At 35.7% G+C, this 22,503-nt stretch overlaps 1 protein-coding gene across 1 annotated transcript; it reads right to left on the reverse strand.

Moving 5' to 3' along the window:
* Positions 1 to 19,127: 19,127 nt before the first annotated feature.
* Positions 19,128 to 20,106, reverse strand: LOC100781221 (uncharacterized). Its single transcript, XM_014766920.1, has 2 exons — positions 20,013 to 20,106; positions 19,128 to 19,234 (listed from the first exon to the last, which is right to left on the reverse strand). The coding sequence occupies exons 1-2, from the start codon at positions 20,104 to 20,106 to the stop codon at positions 19,128 to 19,130; spliced, it is 201 nt and encodes a 66-aa protein (XP_014622406.1).
* Positions 20,107 to 22,503: the final 2,397 nt, after the last annotated feature.

The following is a 22,503-nucleotide window of genomic DNA, read 5'->3' on the forward strand; positions in this document are numbered from 1 at the left end:
CACGGTCGGCGTCTGAGACTAGTACAGTAGAATCTCCGTTGGTCGGTCTGTACCGAGAAACCCCACACACAGGACAGTAATCTAGTTCAGCAAAATCATCTCTGTACAAAATGCAGTCATTACAACATGCATGAATTTTTTCGTACTGCATCCCAACTGGACATAAAATCTTCTTTGCTTGGTAGTGATTCTTTGGCAAGATGTTATCAGCAGGAAGCATGTTTGTCAACAACATCAGCAACTCACTAAAACTCTTGTCACTCCACCCAAATCGAGCCTTCAAGTTAACCAGAGCTAACACAGCTGACAATTTTGTGAAAGATATGCAGCCGGAATACAAAGGCATTTTTGAATCAACTTCTATGTTGTCATACAACGCTGCATGTGCCTCTTCAAACCCCTCTTGCCCAAGATCACGAATCATTTCTTCTATAGGATTTCCGCTGTCTGTAGTAACATCGTCAGCCTGTGACATGTCAGCTGTATCGAGGGATTCCCCATGCCATATCCACTTTGTGTAGCTACGAATTATTCCCTCACAAATAAGATGAGTTCTTATGTCATCAATTGTTTGGCGCCTCCCATTTCCACACTTCACACATGGACAAAAAAATTTTCCCCACATAGGTTGCGCTTTACTTTGAGCAAACAGCAAAAACTCTTCAACACCATTCTCGTACTCTTCAGTTATACGTGATGCGTTCATCCAACTTCGATCCATGTTACACCTTCTATGTCAAACGTTAGTGGCTTAGGGGTTACTTGACATGCATCACAAGCATAGAGCACCAATTGCAGTAGAAAACACACCAGAACTGCACCTTTTGTACAAAACGCTGCAGTGGAAAACACATTAGCAATTGCAGTTAGTTGGACCAGCAATGCTAACAAGAAAATTGGTGCATGGCTGTTTCAAGGGATTCGGCATTTTTCAGTTTGTTGGCCTCTATTACCAATGCTTATAAGAAAAAATGAAGAAAAACTGCACAAACGACAACATCAAAATTTAATGACGAAAGTGGTGCAATTGAAATTCAACATCATTTTTTAAACATTTATAAAATCAAATCAGCTGAATTTGGGAAAAATAATCTATGCCAAAGTAGTTGATTTCTGGTGGTAGAAGAAATTTCACTTCGTAATGGTGGCAGGATTTAAAGAGTATCTTTCAGCAGCAACACAATAACTGCTTTAATGATAATTTAAAGTGGAGGCTGGGTACGGGGTCCAATATTAGTTTGCGGAACGATTTATGGCTGCAGGACAACTGTAATATCCAACGAAAGTATCCCCAATTATATGTAATAAGTAAACAGCAGAATTTTCTAATTAATTCTATGGGAGAATTTGTGGACGGCAGATGGGAATGGAAGTTATCTTGGAGAAGGGACTTTTTTGACTATGAAATACAAATGGCAGCTGACTTTGTAGATGAGATTCATTCTGGTCACATACATGTTATTTGCAACTCTACAATGACAAGGAGACTTTGGTGGGAGCCTTTGAGATGGGTTAATAGAGTGGGTCCTTTTTCCACAGACCCAAAGAACCACTTTTTGCAATTCACTCAATGGAACAACAAAGCTAGTATAAACAACAGATGGAAATTTGTGTGGTTAGCTCTATCCTTCTTCGTCTGGCATCATAGAAATGCTATGATTTTCAAGAACCACCCGTTTGATCCTGAAAAGGTTATCGATGATACCTTGTTCCACACTTGGTCTTTGTTAAAATGTGCAGAGAAGGACTACACCAGGGACTACACCATCCATATGTAGCAGTTGCATGTGGAGGTCAACACCAGGTTGTCTCATGAACGACAACTCCATTAGCCATCTTCCAGCGGTCAATGACATGGTGTGCATGCAACGGGACTCCAGAAATTTGAACACCTTGCAATACATGTTCTGGGGGTGGTCGGGTAAGGACATAAAAAGGCGGAGATGAAGAGATTTATTGTAGAATATTTCAGTACACCTAGTACTGAATTTTATACATAATATATTTGCTTTTTGCCTTGCAAAAAAAACAACAAAGGAAGGGTAAATGTTGACACCTCTTCCAAGAGGTGCAGCATACATGTAATTAAGTTATGGGGTGTAGCTGGTCCACAATACAATCCTCAAATTCAACCACAATTGGGGTTAATTTATACTTGTTCCTATAGTACCTATGGTACTCTCGTAATTGTATGATATTGGCAGCTATGTACATAATAAACATCATACTAGACAGCTCAAAAGAACAATTACACGGCATGAATATGAAGGCATTAAACGAATACATGCTTTCAGGCATCATACATGTTTGTGATTTGTGGAATTTCAAAAACATATTTTAAACTATTACTAGAAACAATAAACACACCTGCAAATAATGAAAGGAGTTCTTTGGTGATTCTTTGGTGCCTGATTCAGCCTGAAAAATAATAACACTTTGGTCAATCAACCGCTTCTATGACAAACATTTGTGTAATATGTAGAAAATAATTTGTGGCAATCAACTTGATATGATACAGAATTAAATTGCAAGGCATTTACTAAAGAAAGCAGTGAAGACAGAGTTCCAACAGTCATATATAAATCTCAAATGATGGAAGAAGGTCTTCACTACATCATATTCTTTCTAGCTATATAAAGCTGAAATCATCATTGCAAGACAGGAATATATAATTAAGAAATGGCTCCAAAAAAACAATTAGTGTAAATTTTGAAATGGAAATGTTCCAATATGATCTGATTTGTATTGTAGAAATTATTGTCCTAGCATTTGGATGGAATCTCTATGCCCTTGCCCTGTTTCATTTGACATGTACTTAGATTTTGCTTTCCTTTATTGAATCTGATATCACAACATCATATCTTGGCATCTACAAATTACAGCTAGCATTTGGATGATGCTCTGCTTTTACTTTGGTCATGGCTCAACTCCAATGTTCCAGATTTTACACTTCACTTTAATCAATGTTCTTCCAATGTAACACTAGGTTTCTGTACTTAGCTTGGGAGTGTGGGGGCTGGACTTTTGTAGCATGGGTTAGGTAGCAGGGTGCTATGGTGCTGGCTTTGTTCCTACTAATAATCCTGAAAAGCTTTGAATTGGTCTCTGGTCTTAAGATAAACTACAATAAGAGAAAATTTGGGTGTTTGGGCAAATCCGAGGACTGGTGTAGGGAGGCAGCATCTTCTCTCAATTGTAGTCAAATGGATATTCCATTGTCTTACCTTGGAATTCCTGTAGGGGTCAGCTCTAAAAATAGGTCTGTGTGGCAGCCCATTATTAGCAAATGCGAGGCTAAACTTACAAAATGGAAGCAAAGAAATCTATCAATGGGGGGTAGAATAACCCTCATTAATTCAGTCTTAACAGCCTTACCCATTTATTTGCTATCCTTCTTCAAGATTCCTAAGCTTGTGGTGCAAAAGATTACATCTATACAAAGGAATTTTTGATGGGGCAGCCTCCAAGACTCCATTAAGATTCCTTGGGTGAGGTGGGACATAGTCTGCCTACCTAAGAGTAAAGGTGGGTTAGGGATCAAAGATTTGATTAAATTCAACGAGGCTTTGCTTGCTAAATGGGGGTGGGAGTTGGCAAATAATCAGAATCAGTTGTGGGCCACAATTCTATTGTGTAGATATGGTGGTTGGAGGGATTTGATTTCTCATAGGAACTGCAGTTTAGACTCTCCTTGGTGGAAAGACCTCAAGGTTATCTTCAAGCAGCAGCAAAGCAACACAATTTGTAAAAATAGCTTTATTTTGGCCATAGGTAAGGACGGTCCATGGAATACAAACCAAGTACTTATTGGCTTGACAACAAAAAAAACACTCATTGGAAATATATATGTTTAGCAATTACCATAGACTCGCTGAACAGGAATGGAGAAATATGACATAATTAGATTTTTCCTTTCACAAAGAATGTAGAAGAAACTAAAGACCTTCTCTTTTAGGGGTACAAATAATTTGAAATATAAGTAGAAATTGGCCTTCTGGGCAGAGAAGATGCTAATGAGGATGACAATTTGATAACACTAGTGCATTGACTAGAACTTGCTTTAGACTTGGTCATGCAAATTTCATCATGCTTATGTGTGTTACATTACATGTATTACAGGTGTATGCATGTGAAAACAGAAGAGAATGTCCATGACCTTGAATGGAGGAAAGAGATACAAAAGCAGAAAAATTGCATAAAACTGGATGATGTTGGGCTTTCACATAATAGAGGAAGAGAGAATATATATATGTGTGTGAGTGTGTGTCAATCTCCTGCAGAAGCAGAAGGAACAAAAAGAAGTGGAAACCAAGCAATTCCAAAGTGATGATGCACAGAGAAGAGAGAAAAATTTGAGTGACCCAAGAAGAGATGTTTTTCTTTCTTTAAACTGACCAGAGGAATATCTTTATTTTCTATGTTTAATTTTTTGCTTTTTTCTCTTGCAGAGGGAACAAAACAGCTATAAAGGAGCCTAAAGAGTGTGTGAGAGAGGAGTTATGGGGTCTATATATATGAAGATGGCAAGGCAAGTGTTGAAAAAATTGGGTCGGAAGAATAAAAAACTCACAGTGAAAACTTTTTTTTTTAAGAAAATGTTTCATAAATACTCCATATATTATCCTACACTTAGAGAGAAAATAAAAAAGAAATAAAAAATATAAATATAATAAAATTTATAATGTGATAGCAAAAAAATATTGATGATGTATTTAAAATGAAAAATGATTCACCTACAATTATTTTTAATCATAAAAAAATGTATGATTATTTTTTTAATTACATTACGTAAGAAAAAAAGGGTGGAATTTGGGGTGTCAAAATCTGAGTGCATGACACAGATAAGAGTTGTTAAAATACATAAGAAACCAGTTCTGGACTTATCAAGGGCTGTGTGAAACCAGTTCCAGTAAAAGAAAAATGTACATGTATTTATATTGTTCACATTAAATTCTTGGTATGAAAAAAAAAAGGGAAATGATAGTGGAAATGATGGGGGAGGGTGGAGTAAATGAATAAAAATGCAGTTTTTTATAGGTTGCAATTGTTCTTTGCTTCTAATTAATGAGAACATAAATATGCAACCTTACGCAGCACATTGAAAAAATAACAAAGTAAAACCCTTGCAGAGGAAAATTTTCATTTGGCAAACATAATACATGAGAAGGAAAGATAGAAAAAAAATCCAGTTCTCATAATTAATGTCAAACTCACCTATATACCCATCGGGTCAAGTGGCATAAATAGATGTAAAAGGATGTGTTGTATTGTCGAGCCTTTGTCATGTCTGAATAATGTTCGTTATAAAGGTGAAGGGTCTAAGGTGTTAGGGAAGCGGAGAAAAAAGAGACAAACTTTTTGCCAAGAACATAAAGAAAAAGGAGGGAAGTGAGGTGTGTGAATGCGTGGGTCAGAGATGAGCCAGATATGCTGTGGTCATTTCATAGCACTTGTATGCAGACACAATAACGTGGGTGGGTATTTGGCTTGGGCCTCTCTCTAGGAGCATGTGGAGTCTGCCAAAGAGTGAGGGAAAAACTAACAAAAAAGAAAGGAAGAGGTATAGTATATTTTGGTGTGCTTGATACTTCAAAGAACTTCTATTCATTTTAGAGGTTTATTTACAGACATTTTTATCAATCAAGTGTATGGAGTAACTAATAGTCTTAAAATTCAAGTATTAAGTATATGGAAGTGGGTTAAATACTTTAAGCAAGAATTTTTCCACTTATAATATATGTATTCAATTTGACTTAATCACTACTAAAAGAGAAGGTCTTTAGTTTCTTCTACATTTCAAATTATTTGTACCCCTAATGGAGAAATATGAAATAGTTAGATTTTTCCTTTCACAAAGAATGGAGAAATAGGGAACCAAAGCAAGATTTTAGAAAGACTTCATTGTGATGCACAGGAGTTGAGAAACCTCCAAATCACCATACAAGATTTGATGAAGAAAGTAGACATAAATGAGAAGAGCACAAAAGGAAAAAGTGTTGAGTTTGGTGAGGTGAAAGGGCATCAATCAAAATTGACATGGATGCATTTAATACCAACTTACTGTATTGGCAGTAAGATTGCTGAATGAACCCATGGTAACCATTCAGTCTACATCTTACTGTATTGGCAGTAAGATTGCTGAATCACTTGGCAAAGCATCAATCAAAATTGACACGCATGCATTTAATACCAACTTACCAATCAACAAAAAAAACTAAGATACACAAAGTTACCAACCAATAAGAACCCATAACAAAATTTTATATTTTTAATCATTTCTAAACGCACAAAGTATATTTAATAAACAAAAAGTACCTTGTGGTTGTGGCAGCAATAGATTCAAAAGCTGGTTCAGTCCTTATGCTTGTGGCAGCAATACGTTCAAAAACTTCTTGAGTAACTCTTCCAATCGATATAACTTCCTCTGAAAAAATGTAACGAAATTAATTGTCAACTTAGAAGATAAGGATCTCACTCTCAATTACGCATTCTAAACCTTATCACTAGTATTCATTTCATATACTATTTTGTAAGTACTAAAAAAATATGTTTAAAAAATACAAAGATATACCATTAACGTTATAGACTAAAAACAATGTGAAACATTTGATAATGGGCTAAAAATAGCAAAAAGTATTATTTAGAGAATTAAAATGGAAATAAAAATAAAACAAGGGAGGAAAAACATACTTTACCAACAAAAGAAGGACACAATAAAAATAAGCAAAACACATGTTATTCTTCTACTATCACACACTATCATTTTGCAGAGACACATCATAGGACAAAAAAGGTAGACTAAGAGGCACCAAGAGAAGAGACTAATAGACTAATTCAGAGAATACAAAGTATTGAATTTCTTAAGACTAATGTATGTTTTATGAGCCAAGAGTTTCTTTTATTATTAATATCTTGATCTGAGTTACATTGGTGTTGATTTTTAAAGTTTTGGTTTTCTGTGTTGTTTCCTTTTTTTCTTGTTCCTGCTTGATACATGTTTGCTAAAATGGCTGAACCACTAAAATGCTATATCTTTCGGTTATTTTGGTTATGGAATGTTTATCTGGAGTATAGTCTCATGTATACCTCTCAATCTGTGGATTAAGATTGGTTTTTAAACAAATGTTACTGATATACTTAGTAACAGTCTTTCTAACACACTATCTTCTATTGGGTGAAATTCACATACTTACTACTAAATTTCCCATCTCATTTGGTGAGTTTCATTTCCAAAATAATAGGACACACATGAATTTCAACCAAAAAGAACTGAAATTGTTTTCAACTTCTACTGTTCATAGTGGCTACATTCATGTTCACCGGAAGCTCTTCATTTTGAAAATTATACTATTGTCTGGTAGAAATTATGATATGATCTATGTATCTACAGTTTTAGTCAATCTCTACGTGATACGTAGTTGAGTTTTTCAATTCACAATAAAGACTAGATAAAACTCAATATGTATCATGGCTGAAACCATTAATCTGAGACTATATATATCAAGACTAGATAATCCTTTTGGCATATTCAACGATGACATTGTTACGGCAACTCAACACATTAATAATCACATTTTAAAAGTCTTACTTAAGTAAACCCCTAATACTATAACACATATATATCAGCAAACAAGAACTCTGAGTACTTCGACATCCTTACCTTGACAGTAGCAAGGTCGCGACACCACTCCAAAGAGCACGACTTCGGCTATGGCGGTGGTGGGAACAACAGGTAGCTACGGTGGGCACGACGGAGGTCAGGGAACGGCGATGTGAGGGTGGGCACAAAAGAGATTGAGTGGGAACGGCGATGTCAGGGAACGGCGCTAGGTTTTAGGTTTTCGTCGTAGAATTTTCGAAGACAGGAGATGAAGTGTTGAATCAATATGGAAACACGAGTATATATAGTACGAAATTTACGACGGTGTATAAGCAACACCGTCTTTGTATACTTTTATTTCTACGACGGTGTCTTCAAAAGCACCGTCTTCGATAAGTTGAACCAAACGTACAAAGCCGGGGTTAAATTCAAACGTCGTCGTTTACGAAATGTACCGTTTAAAAATCGTATATAATTACGTAAATGCCACCGCGTTGACTACTACGTCGGCTACTGAATGACCGACGTAGAATGTGCGTCGTAAAATAGGATATTTTTAGTAGTGCTGCGCAGTGCTTTCACTGATCGTGGTAAAGGCCATTCCCGTATCGCCTGCAACTTTTCCGGGACTGGTTCTACACCGTTGCCTGAGACAATATGCCCCAGGTACTCCAATTGGGACTGAGCAAAAGCGCATTTGGATTGTTTCAAGGAGTACTGCTCTGAAAGTAAGAGTTTGAATGCGGTTTCCAGGTGCTTCACGTGGTCAGCCATGGTTTTACTATAAACCAGCACATCATCAAAGAAGACGATGATGAATCTGCGTAAACACGGTCGGAAGAGTTGATTCATAGTTGCTTGAAAGGTTGATGGGGCATTACACAATCCAAAGGGCATTACTCGGAATTCGTAATGCCCTTGATGTGTTCGAAATGCCGTTTTGTAAACATCATCAGCCTTCATAAGGATTTGGTGGTAACCATGCATTAGATCCAACTTAGAAAACCACTGTGCCTCGCCGAGCTCGTCAAGCAACTCGTCAATGGTTGGTATAGGAAACCGGTCGCGAATCGTGATGGCGTTAAGAGCCCTGTAGTCGACACAAAAGCGCCATGATCCGTCCTTCTTCTTCACCAGTAACACCGGTGATGAAAAGGAACTGGTGCTGGTTCGTATGAACCCCTTGTCCAACATTAAGCTGATCTGCTCTTCGATTTCCTTTTTCTGATAATGTGGATACCGATATGGTTTCACGTTGACTGGAGATGCTCCCGGAATGATGTTGATGGCATGGTCCGTTTCCCTCGAGGGTGGCAGTCCCTTTACTGGTTGAAACAGCTTGGAATACTTACTAATTAATTCTTCAATGTCGGAAGGTAGCGGTGTAGTGTCTGGCTGTGAGGTTTGACAAGGTTCCAACTGAATGTGGAACATCATACTAGTGCCATTAGTGTGGAGCATACGCCGAAGTTGTGACGTGGAAATTGATTCAAGGGTCTGTTCATGTTCACCACGTAATTCCACAAGGTGGCCGGCGATCATGAATTTCATGGTGAGGTTAGTGTAATCCGTCAAGACTGGTCCCAGTGTTTTTAGCCATCGGACTCCCAAAACTAAATCCGCACCACAGATAGATAAAACATGGAAATCGATGAAGAATGAATGTTGCTGAATGGTTACCTCTACATTAGAACATGTGTGTTGGCATTGTAGTTCTTCACCGTTGCCCACCGTGACCCGTAGTGGTACGCTTTCCTCCGTTGATAACCCGACTGACATAACGACCCTGTGGTGCACAAAATTATGTGTGCTCCCACCGTCTATCAAAATGCTGACTGGTTGACCCCGAATATACCCTTGCAAGCGTAATGTTTCGGGCACCACGTGTCCTGATAAGGCATTGAAGCTCAACTGCGCCGGGGGTGGTTCAGGTACGATGTCCGGCAAGGTTAACTGCGGCTCAGGGGGTTCTGGTACTTCATCATTGTCTTCCACGATGAGCAGGAACAAAGAAGAAGAACACTTGTGACCGCGTGAGTATTTTTCATCGCATTGGAAGCATAATCCCTTTTCTCTACGCATTGCCAACTCCTCCGGTGTGAGACGTTTAAAAGGGACTGTGGATGAATTGGGACGCGTTGGTGTCGGCAGTAATGGAGACACAGATGGAGGCGTCGGTGCTGGTTGATGACGCGAATTGGACGAAACTCCTGGGTTAGGCCGGAACGTTCTTCTTACGTCGTTTTGTTTTTCCTCGTGCAACCTAGCATAAGCCACTGCTTGGCTCATGGTTGCTGGTTGCATGACTTGGACTTCTCGTCGAATCGACGGCAACAAACCGGAAATAAAGCAGCTTAAAGCCATGGGAGCAGGTAATCCAATAATTCGATTAGCTAGGGTTTCAAAGTCTGAGAGGTAAGTGCTTACTGTTGTCCTCTGTTGTAGCTTGAATAGTAGTCCCGTTGGATCCTCATACGAAGTTGAAGCAAATCGTGAATGAAGGGCGTGAAGGAACGCAGGCCAGGACGATAACTGTCCATTTCTGTGCATCCATTGGAACCAAGCCAAGGCTTGTCCTTCCATGTAAAATGACGCAATGGTAAGCCTCTCATGATCCGGAGTTGTATGATATTCGAAAAATTGCGTAATTTTAAAGATCCACCCCGTAGCATCGGAGCCGTCAAACCTCGGCACATCCAGCTTCAATCGGTGCGGTGCTGCACTCGGTCCCGCCGCCGGGAATGAAGGCATCTCAGGCTGTGTTTGTGAGGGACTGAATCTACTGGTTTCAAGATGTGCTAACCTCTCCGCTAATGATTCCATTTTTGCTTCTACCGTTGCCGCAAACTTCGCGAACAGCTCCTCCATTTTTTCCGATGACATAGCTTTTGATCGCGTATTCTCCGCCATACGTCCACCTTGTGCTCAATGAAAGCACCAATGATACCTAGCGTTCGAGGGCTAGGGAACCTCCACACTGCGCGTTCCACTCGAGAGTTAGAGCTCGAGAGAGAGAAAAAGAAACGCAGTTCCAAAGAGAGAGAGAGAAGAAAGGATTTGAAAGAAAAGCTTCTGGAATGTTTCTTATTCCCACTACTAGTTAGTTACAGCTTTTTATATTGCCAGGCTCATGCTTAACCACTTACGGTTAGCTGTTATTAACATGGATAAACTCTACCATACTAACCATGCGTAACTACTTTTCCCGCCACGTTCTTCCCAAAGCCCCTTCCTACTCTAGTTGGTAATCGTCCCAATGCTTGGGTAAATACTTTGCCCTAGCTGAACGACGTTGGCCCGTAGCTTCCTTCTCTCTGTCCGTATCAGAGTGCACCTAACATCATTCAAAATTTTGATGTTTCCTAATGAACATAGAACTTTAAGTTTAGTGTCAGTCCAACTCAAAATGATTTTTTTTTAATAAAAAAAATCACTTATCAATCATACTCAATCACTCAAAAACACATTTTGCTCTCTTCTTCTCGGTCTCCCACTCAAGTTATGGAGGACAGGTTAGTTGGGATTGGGAACACTCTTCAACAATGGCAAATATTTTATATAAATCATAAGAGAGTAAAAAAGATTATGAAAAGTATAATTTTCTGCTAATAAAAATATTTTTAAAGTTTCTTATTAAATGTTTATAGGATATTGGTTAACATTTAATTATTATTGTTTCTGTTGGACTTCATTTTGCAGTTGCAGGACGGGAAAATTAATTATCACGAGTTTATGACCATGATGAGAAACGAATGCTGAATAACAATGACTACGACAAGTTCAGCTCAGCGCCGTCAATTTTTGTTAAGTTGTGTACTTTTCGCTTGCTGCCAGAGATCGAATCACTCTTGAATTGGTCAACCTGTGCATGTAAAATTTTATGCCACTTGAAATGCAAAAACCTTGTATAGCTCTTCGTCTGAAAGATGTATAAACAATACAAAACTACAAGGAACTTGTCATTCCAATACACACTTAAGCTAGCATGCAAGTTGATTCTTTTCCTCATGTTCCGAGTCTTTTGACCTCTTTTTTTTTTCAAGTTTTTGTTATTTATGTTGCAGCTACATAAACTAGGCCAAAGGTTGGGAGGAAACATGATAAGCAATCCATTTAAATAAAGTTTTAAGGTTCAAGCTAACATATAACCTTTATTTCCATTGATGTGTCTAGGCACTACTATTACTTCCAAAATTTCAAATTACCGTATTCTCAGTACATCAAAGAAAGAAAGACTTCCACTGTCACTCCAAACACATATTATGGTAATGTTACTAGACAGATCATCTTATATACAATTGGTATACACGACAAAATTGTTATCGTAAGCTTGACCAGATATTCCACAGCATTAGACTTTTGCCTCAATGCCTAAAGAACAGGTCCTTCCCTACACTTACCAATAAATGCATCAGTAAATAAATTTAACCTAATAACAACTATATATATATATATAACTGACAAGCAAGCAGTTCCCTGTTCCTATTCCTAAACAATTTCCTAATTCCATGTCAATTACTTGGAAATTTCAAATTGGAAAATAGTAAGCAACAAAGTTATCTCTGCCAATACCACAAAAAAAAAAAAAAAACAAACATACACCATATTGACAATAAAGTACTTCAACTTGTACTACTCATTCAAAAATATAATCTTGAACTGTATGATCATGCCATTCAGGTAAAACTTAAGAGGGCATTGCTTGCAATAGCTTGTCATAGTTCTATCAAAGAGCAGAATACATTACACATTGGCAGTTTGTTTAAATGTATTTATTGAAATAAGTGCTTATTTTAATAAACTAAGCAATTTTCTTTTTCTTAGTGTGATCTACTTTAAAATAATAATAATAATTTTCTGCTTATTTTAAAAGAACACTTATTATAAAGTTATTATTTTAAGTTTAAACAAACCCACCATCACCTTATGCGGCCTGAGGATACCCATATCCCAAATGAAAAGATAGAGTCTCTTTTACACCAGAACCCAAATCACCATAGCAAAATCTCACCATGCTTATTTAATGCCAGGAAAGGGTAACATTTTGATCCAAAACAAATTCAATAGCATACAACATTAACTTAAAAAACAATCCTTTTTTATTCTACAACTCCCTTGCAAGGGATAAGGTGAAAAAATTGCATTACATGACCTTACAACGCGGGTGGCCCGAAGAATGTCACGGTAGAGACTCAGCGCTTCGCGGCGAGTGCTGGTGAGTTGCCTCCGATTCTCCAACTCGTTTTCGTTGTTGTTTTTAACGAGATGCCTCTTGAGAAGCTCCTCTACGGTATCAGGGCCCTCGTGCAATAGACGCAGCTGCTGACTCGGGCTATCAATACAATTCCAAACGCATCGCCATTTTTGCAGCCTTCCCCTCATTTCTCTTCTTTCACGCTCCCTCAGGCCACTCTATTTTATTTATTCACCATCCAATTTAAAACTAAGAAATGAATATCTTGAATAGATAAATATATTCTTTACAATGAATAATTTAAGTTGTGATGTAAGAATATTTTTAATTGTTAATAATTTCTTTTAAAAACATTAAAATGTAATTTATAAACAGACATAAAAGATGATAAATTAAAAGAGATAAACAATTAAGAATATCAAATACACAAATAAAAAAGAATAGACTCTTACTGAATTTCAATATCCTTATTTTTCTTGAGAAATATCAAGATTCATAAATAATCTTATAGCATAATAATATAAATTGTGTATTATAAATTTAAAATATAATTTTTATAATTAAATACATATTTTAATTATAATATAATTCATATATAAAAAATATTTATTTATTTTAAATTTAATTGTATAAAAATAAATATTTATCTCATGTATAAAGCTAAAATACTAATCAGAATATAATCACCTTAGAATGAGTTAATCACTTAGTTTATCTTTTCTATATAAGTTACATTCTCATTTCTCCACACAAGATGGAAATCAAACATAAATTTTTCCTCTAAACAAATCATATGATAATTAATAAAATTAATTAATACCATTAATGCTTAATGGTATTAAAACTCATTATTTTTAAAAATTATCCTAAAATTATTAGAACTCGTTATTTCACTCTTTTCATTTGATTAGTTTATGCATGTCAATCATCTTTTATAACTAGGTTGGCACCCCACCCTTTAAAGATCCAAACTATGCCCCGAAATCATATTTGATATAATGAAAAAGAACAAAACACTTGGGGGCACCAAATCAAACCGTACCCAAGAGTAGGTAGATAACACCAATAAGGCCGATAAAAAAAAAGATAACACCAATAAGTAATAACATGAGTTTCTGTAACTACTGAATCAAAAGATGTTTTACTCTCAATCATAGTGTAGTTCACTAAAGAATCTCTCTAGAAAGGGATAATCATCGAGCCAAGTTATTAATCAACGGATACTTTAAACAATTAAACCATAATTTTCCTGACGCCATGTCATTCATGAACTATCTTGACTTGGCAAATTTCCCACTTTAGGGTGCTTTTAGAAAGTATTTCCCAGAATAGGGCTGTTCCTAAATAATTTCCCCAGGGATGCAGTTTTTCTACGTAGCAGCCATGCATGGCGCCATTGGTGATGGCGCCTTCGACAAGGACGAGCCACGTGGCTGTGTCGCCACTGCGACTGGCGACAAAGGACTGCATATTGCAGCTCTTATTGGCGCGTCCAAGGGTGCATGGAAGCGCTGGTTTGACCAGCGACTTCAGCACCTGCAAGCTGCAGGCATAGGCTGCAACAGCACCTGCAGCTACTCAGATCGTAGCTAGAAGGCGCCACTGCAGGTAGCGATTTGAGTGAGAGGGAGGCGCCAGTGAGGCTTGCGTTTTCAGCTTCAGTGGTTTAAAAACCCAACTGCAGAGGGAGCTCACGCATCTTGTAAAATTTGTGTATTTGTGTGTTGAAGGTGGTTGCTTGTGTTGAGAAAGGTAGCTGGTGGTGCTGTTTAGTTTGTGTTCTTCCATTTTCCAAAAGCTTGTAAGTTATATATTCAATATATTTTATATGTTTTATTTAGGTAGATGTTTATATGCCAGATTATATTTTGATAAATAAATAGTTTTAGGTAGTATAAGATAAGAGAATAATTTTGTATAATTTAGTTTGAATTGTTAATGTTATATGGTAGATTAGATTTAGGTTTATATGACAAATTAGGAATAGTTTTACATACTCTAAGTTATTAATTTTATATGGTAGATTAGGAATAGTTTAAATTTTGATATGATAGATTAAGTTTAGTTGAATTTTTTTGTAAAATAGATTAGAAATAATTTGAAGTAGCATAACTTATTAATTTTAGATTAGCTTTAGTTTAAATGTTGTATATGGTAGATTACATTTAATTTAAATATTTAATATCATAGATTAAGAAAAATTGTATGTACTGAAAATTATTAATTTTAAATTAGGTTAGAATGAAATATTTTATATTACCTTAGTTTTAGTAATTATTAGACAAAAAATGTTATGTTTAAATTATAATAGTTTTTCGTATTTAAAATTATTGATTTTGTATATTAAATTATATTACTCGTAATTATTTAAAGTCATTAATTTTGTATATGGTAAATTATTCATAGATTAAGAATAATTTTATGTAGTGTAAATTATTAATTTTAGGTTAGTTGCGACAATCCTTCAAAACCTTATTGATACATTCTGAAAGGTTGGTTGTCATGTGGCCATATCGACGTCCTTCTCTATCATAAGTCATCGTCCATTTTTCCTTTGAAATTCGATCAATCCATGTGGCTATGGCTGGACTCAGTTCACGAAATTTTTCTAAATTTTGATCAAAAATGTGCTTGCAAGGAGTGTAGGCTGCATAAAAACAGTTGATGAATAACAATTTTAAGTATAAATGAAAGTAAAATAAATGTGACCAACAAATATGAAATCTTACCCAATTTCTTCAACATTTCTTTTTGTTTGGCATTATTGAATTTTCGATTGAAGTTGCTTGCTATGTGTCGCACGCAGTAGACATGATAACCGTGGGGCGGTTGCCAGCCAAGTGCTTCGTTAGCGACAGCGGACTTTATACTGGCGTGTCGATCAGATATCAGACAAATACCATTTTGATCTGTGACGTGTTCACGCAAGTGTGCCAAAAACCATGACCACGCTGTCAACGTCTCACCTTCAACCACCGCGAATGCTAGAGGAAGGACACCACCATTTCCATCTTGTGATGTGGCCATTAAGAGGGTCCCACAGTATTTGCCGTACAAATGTGTGCCGTCAACTTGTATGATTGGCTTACAGTACTTGAAAGCTTCTTTACATTGCCCAAAAGTCCAAAAAACTCTATGAAACTGACGGTGTTCGCGACTAACCGTATTCCCAACGATAAAATCGTCATGTAGTACTTGAAAATATGATCCAGGAGAATGATTTTGCATGTGTCTTAGCCACGACGAAAGTTTCGCATATGACTCATCCCAATCGCCATATTCAATTGCAATGGCTTTCTGTTTCGCCAACCAAGCTTTTTTGTACGACACCTTGTACGCAAATTCACTGTTAATCCTCTCTTGAATCAAAGAAATTTTTATTGATGGGTCTTCTCTGATCATGCCTGTCAATAACATAACAAAATTTAAATGACAATTAACAATAAATGAACATAATATGAACATAAAATACGTACCTACTATACAAGTGGCAATTAAATCTGAATCAAGTTTCTCGTGATCTTGTGTCATGCTCATATTCAGACATGTGTGTGGTCCACCCCATTGTGTGACTTTCCACGTATCTGTTTTTTTAGATAAAATTGCCCTCATATAGAAAGGGCAAGGACACTCTGCATTTTTATTCAAGCAACAAGCCACATATTTGTTTGATTTGCTTTCAACAACTTTGAAACTTTGATGCACCTTCATAACATATTGTTTGACTGCATTTTTGACCGCATCTTTACTATCAAATTCCATGCCAACATATAATTCTTGACCAACATTAAAGGTCGATGGCATCTCCAAACCGCAAATGTCCTCCTCATCAGGATAACTCCAGTTGATATTGTTATAATGTAAAGCATCATTCCAAAATGGATTTTCAATTCGTTGTGCACCTAACAGTTCAAAATAAAAAATCAAATCATACTTATTTAACATTAAATACAATTGTCATCAAATAATAAATGTATTGTCAAATTTTTTTACACAGCAAATTGTACCTTCTGCTGGGTGAACAATTCTTACTGGTTGAGGAATGTCGGTGACTTCATCGTCTGTTTCAGATATACCGTCAACACTGTCATCTTCGTCTACAGACTCTTTAACGTATGAGTTAGACACAAGATAATCATCATCATCATGATCATCATCGTCTTCGTCAATATGTAAATTGCTCATATTTGTTGCCGGTTGTGTCTCATCATTAGATAAATAATTTCCACATGATGTAAGCGAATTTGCAGAATGAAACATTGAACCACCAGCGACATCCTTTTCTATGTACAATTCCAGAACTGACATTTGGTCTTGTTGTTTAAAACTTTCCAACATCGTTTCAACGTCTTCGTCATCACAAATTTGCAAGGCAATATATTTTCCTGACACTAAAAATCTACAGCTGATAGCAGAAATAATTTCATTATTTTGTAACTTTACCTTATCTCCAATTTTTTTCTTCAAAGCATTGAAACTAATTCCACGTTTAATCTGAATCGCTTTTTTACTTCCTTCAAATATTACACCATCATTATCTTCATATACCCTTCCATTGAAATACAACACTGTTATAACCGAATTCATCCAGTACATACAAAAAAAATATTTTAACACATCAAATAAATTACAAGATAGTCATTTTTAACACAAAAACACCATATTTCTCTTTTAAAGTGTAATCCCAAAAGATCTCTTTATTGGAACTTTACATTCAATTTCTCTTTTAAAAAATTTTAATTAACTTCAAATTAATTTCATGAGACACACTTAAAAAAATGAACAATTTCAAGATAGTCATTTTTAACACAAAATTAAATAATTCATCAACGAAGTTAGTATTATAAATAATTAATCTTAACATTAATAGCTTTAAAATGGAAAAAGCTAATTACAAAATTACTAAAAATATAATAAAATATTTAACACTTTCAAGTTGAACGCTTATAAATTTTTAACACACCAAAAACCTACTTAATCTAATTAAAAAAATACTACAACTTCATCTTAAAAAAAATTCTTACTCAAAATATTTACTTCAAATAAATATAATCTACAAATTTTTTTTATTCAAAGTTCAAACATTCATCAATTTTTAACACACTAACAAATTTTGAATCTAGAACACATTTATATGACATATCCGATGGGACGATGCAAGAATGAACATTGAACCAAAAGATTAAATTGTGTCAATATGTCAAGTTCTTCTCTCCAAGATACGCTATAGAATCCAATCCTACCCACCAATAACTTTATTTTATACACAATATAAACTTTATTTTGTGTCAATGTGTCAAATAATTCATGTACACATTTAATCAGCATCTATGATTATTTTGGAAAAAAAAGTTATAACCAAATAAATTTATTGACAAAGATGTAAATAAATTTATTTCACGAAAATTGTTCACGGAAGGAAAAGATAGAAGCAATTAAACGCGAGTTCTGTACAAATTATCAACACCAACCTAATCTAATTAAAAAATTATTACAAATTTCATATTCAAAATATTTTTATTTTCACTCAAAATATTATCTTCAAATTAATATTGTTACACAATTTTTCTTTTATTTTTGACATTTAAACACACATTTAAACAAGCCTATCAAATATAAAAGTTAATTTAATTTTAAAATAAATAAATACTATATACGAAAAATAACTTAAAAATAATTTCATACCACACAGTTTTTTTCACAGCTAAGTCCACCAAAACAAAACAGAAACAAGCTCAAAGGCACGGACAATAGCTTTAAAATGAAACCTCTGAAGCAGTTGCAAGAAAAGGAAAATGAAGCAGTTGCAAGAAAAACGAAATGAAGCAGTTGCAAGAACAAAAGCATAGGTATTTGAAGACCCTAAATCGCCAAGGGAGCTGGCGTTTTCACCCTAAATCGCCAAAGGAGCTGGCGTTTTCAGCAAAAGCTGCACCTGCAAAAAGCAAAGCTGCAAAGCTGCACCTGCAAAAAGCAAACGCGTAGGGAAGCGCTGGTTTGACCAGCGACTCCACCCTGCATGGCCAAAGCGCCATTGCAGGTGGCGACATCGCTGCTGTCGCCAGTCGCAGTGGCGACACAGCCACGTGGCTCGTCCCTGTCGAAGGCGCCATCACCAATGGCGCCATGCATGGCTGCTACGTAGAAAAACTGCACCCCTGGGGAAATTATTTAGGAACAGCCCTATTCTGGGAAATACTTTCTAAAAGCACCCTAAAGTGGGAAATTTGCCTCTTGACTTCTACTCTTCTAACAAGGGGAACATATTTTATTACATACCGATACATATTCACTCCATCAACGATAACCTTGCATATCAAGCATTTCATCCAGTCATTTTAGTTTATCCAATCCCTCACTAATCAAGAAACGGATCCTTTGCCTGTCATTGCAGTTTCTATTATTTTCCGTCTCTTGTCTAATTGTCTGCCTCAGTTCAGCTGTACAGTCCATTACACCAAGCAATGTCATAAAACTTACATGCATGTATCAATGGAGTGGAAAGTTTTTAATAGGCATTCTTAACACCAACATGTATAGAGTAAGGACATACCATTCTTACGGACCAACCTGAAACTATGATAATGGGATAAATTCATACATATGAGAAATGTACTTTGATTCATTTAACATGTGAAAATATATAAATGTCCATGTTCCGGAGAATTATGAAGAAACCTCTTCTTAAATGAGATATGTCTACACATACACGTAAATATTTCTTTTCTTAATGTGTGGAAACTCTGGAACTATATTGTTTGTAATTGTATCCCCCTGTCCCAAAAATAGGGTGCCACGAAAAGGGGGCAGGTATTCTAAATAAACTTATAGTCAGTGTTATCAATGGTGGAACACGGTGAAAGGCTGAAATTCCTCATATAAACACACCATTGCGCCTTATAGCGTCACCATGACAAGTCTCCCTTCACAAATTGCCTATGGTGGTTGTCAAAAAATTTGCCATGCCATTCTGCCATGGCCCCATGGCCGCTATTAACAACACCGCTTATAGTACGTTTTTCCTGTAGACCATTGAACGTTACAACACTTAGAAAGTGTCACTGAAATAATGAAACTGTGAAGCAAAATTATCCTTTCAATTAACAGTTCAGAAACACATTTTCATGGATCTTTCTTAACTTTCATTATAATTGTATAGGGCATCACAAGACTTTTGATTTGGATAAAGGAATGACCCAGATAATTAAGAATATTCACCTTTAGCAGAAGAAGGGGCTCGGCCAGTAATTCTCAATGCTTGCCTGTAAAGCATCAAGACTCGAGCACGAAGGAGGAAATCTTGAAGATCCATGGAGAAAGAGAAAGAGAAACTATCTATGGGGTTGAAGACTTGACGAGACCATATATGGTGGTGTGTTAATAATATATAATATATTATATAGTTGGAAATATATATTGAGTGACATGTCACGTGCGATTATTTGGTCATTTGCAAAGAAATGGAAGGAATCTTGAGGTGATACATGGGGCCAGCCAAACAGAAAGCAAAAACAAGAAATGCGTGAGAGGATATATATGCAACAAATATATATATATATATATATATATATATATATATATATATATATATATATATATATATATATATATATATATATATATATATATATATATAAACCAATAATTCACTACCATTTATATTTTTAAATAGAAGTTAAGAAGATTACTTGGTGAAGAAGAAGAAAGAGTGGGAGAGCAAGAGAGAAGAAACAGACGTAGTATTGATCGGAACGACATCATTTTCTTCACCTCACCTCCTTCAGTAAAGTAAAGTACAGAGTGGGAGAACAAGAAGAAGGAAGTTGGTAAAGAACGGATGGGAAAGAAAGGAAAGGTTACATGAAAATCTGTGGAAATGTGTTACGAACGAACGCTACTCTACTCTATACTAGTATTGATCGGAACTCCTTCAGCAGAGTGCAGAGTGGGAGAGCAAGAAGGAAAGAGTGTGGGAGAGTGAGAGTGAAAGTTGGTAAAGAACGGATGGGGAAATGTGCTACAAAGGAACGCTATTCTATACTAGTATTTATAGATTATTGCATGTGCATTCTGTTATAACAGAAAGAAGGATAATGGGTTATATGCTTATTGTTGTGTAATTACAAACTTGTGTAGGACCTATGAGCAATTAAGAAGACTTTGTGTATCAGTTTTAGTCAATGGTTAAAATCCATTTAACTATAATTAGGTAATGTTATTTTTCACGCGTTACCATTAGTTTAGTTTTTCCTAAGTGTTATAAATACACATTATAATAAGTCAATTGGTATATGTGCGAAATTTTTTTTCCTGTTTTGTATTCACTCTCTCTCAACAGCATAACTGTCAAATTCACAAAATCTGTTGTTATTCGCTTTCTTCCCTCTCTCAAGACCTCACGTTCAAGCGTAGAATCAATTGTACAGAAACCATTCTAATAGAATGGCACCAAGGGGTCCCTCCAGGTAAGGTTCTAGATGCTTGGTGATAACACGTGCGGTGAGAAAAAAGTATATCACTTAATGAAAAAAAAAAATCACCCGTGCAGTGAGAAAAAAATATATCACTAAATGAAAAAAATCATTAACAATGCCAGCTCATTCTATACATAATTATGGCTAATATAATATGTTTAATTTCCTCAAGAAATTACAGTGTTCTGCTACCATTAATATATTTCATGTTCGATAGTGGAGAGACGCTTGCAAGCGCTGTATCATATCTTGTGTCAACCGTAGCCATCGTTATTCAATGCTCTAGCTCTGCTCAAGTGGTAAAATTTTCAATCTTAATTTATGACACTAGTTTCAATCATAATTTTTTAAGTTGCTGAAGTTTTCTGAGTTATGTTTAACGTTGCACCAAATTTGAATATTTTTAGCGCACAATGGTTTTACACAACTCAAATTTTAGTAAACTATGGGGACTTGTTAAATGAAAAAAAATTGGTTTAACATTAAAATACTTTACCATAATTCAGAATAATGTATTGTGAAATAAGATTTAGCTTTTGTACGCCAAACATGAAATTTGACTTTTTAACTCCTTTTGCGTCGGTCCCTCTCACGCTGATTGCTTGCTCACTCTGGTTGCTCTACTATATGAAAAGAGTAAAAAAGCACATATTTAGGATTTTATAGTAACTTAAAAGAAAGAGTTTTGATCATACCAACAAGTTATCTGCTCAGCGTTACACTAACATAACCAAAATAGGCATTTTGATTTTAAATTGCTTAATTTTGTAATGAAGAAACAATCCTTTAAACTTAAAAGGAGGAAAAATCAAAAGGACTTGAAGTGAGCTCTCTGTCTCTATGAACTTTGAATTGTGAAAGGATTTGAAAGAACGAAATTGTGACATTATGGTGCAACTGCAAAGTTATGATTGTTTGTAAAAACACCTTGTTCCTCTATCATGATTGCATAGACAAAGAAAAAAAATATTAATAACTTTATTATGTTATTATTGGCCCATAAACACTAGTAGAGAAGGGCTTTTTACGACACCCTTTCTACGTCGGTTGTCACTGGAACCGCCTTAGAAAGTGGTTCGGTGGCAATTTTGTAATTATAATGGTCAAAATTGCAATTGACGACGCACATTCTAAGGTGGTTATTGAAAACCGCCTTAGAATGTTTTGTATAATGAAGTTTACGCCAGTTTTCATTAAATAACCGTCATAAATATAAAAAAAAAAAATCTGAAGGG

The sequence above is a fragment of the Glycine max genome, chromosome 14 (assembly GCF_000004515.6).
Source record: "Glycine max cultivar Williams 82 chromosome 14, Glycine_max_v4.0, whole genome shotgun sequence".
Lineage (NCBI taxonomy): Eukaryota > Viridiplantae > Streptophyta > Magnoliopsida > Fabales > Fabaceae > Glycine > Glycine max.

Excerpts from the sequence above, each read along its gene's own strand:
- LOC100781221 (XM_014766920.1), bottom strand. The coding sequence starts at position 20,106 with ATGGATCTTCAAGATTTCCTCCTTCGTGCTCGAGTCTTGATGCTTTAC. Across the intron at positions 19,235-20,012 it reads AGCCCCTTCTTCTGCTAAAG|CTGAACTGAGGCAGACAATT; the intron begins GTGAATATTCTT and ends TGGACTGTACAG.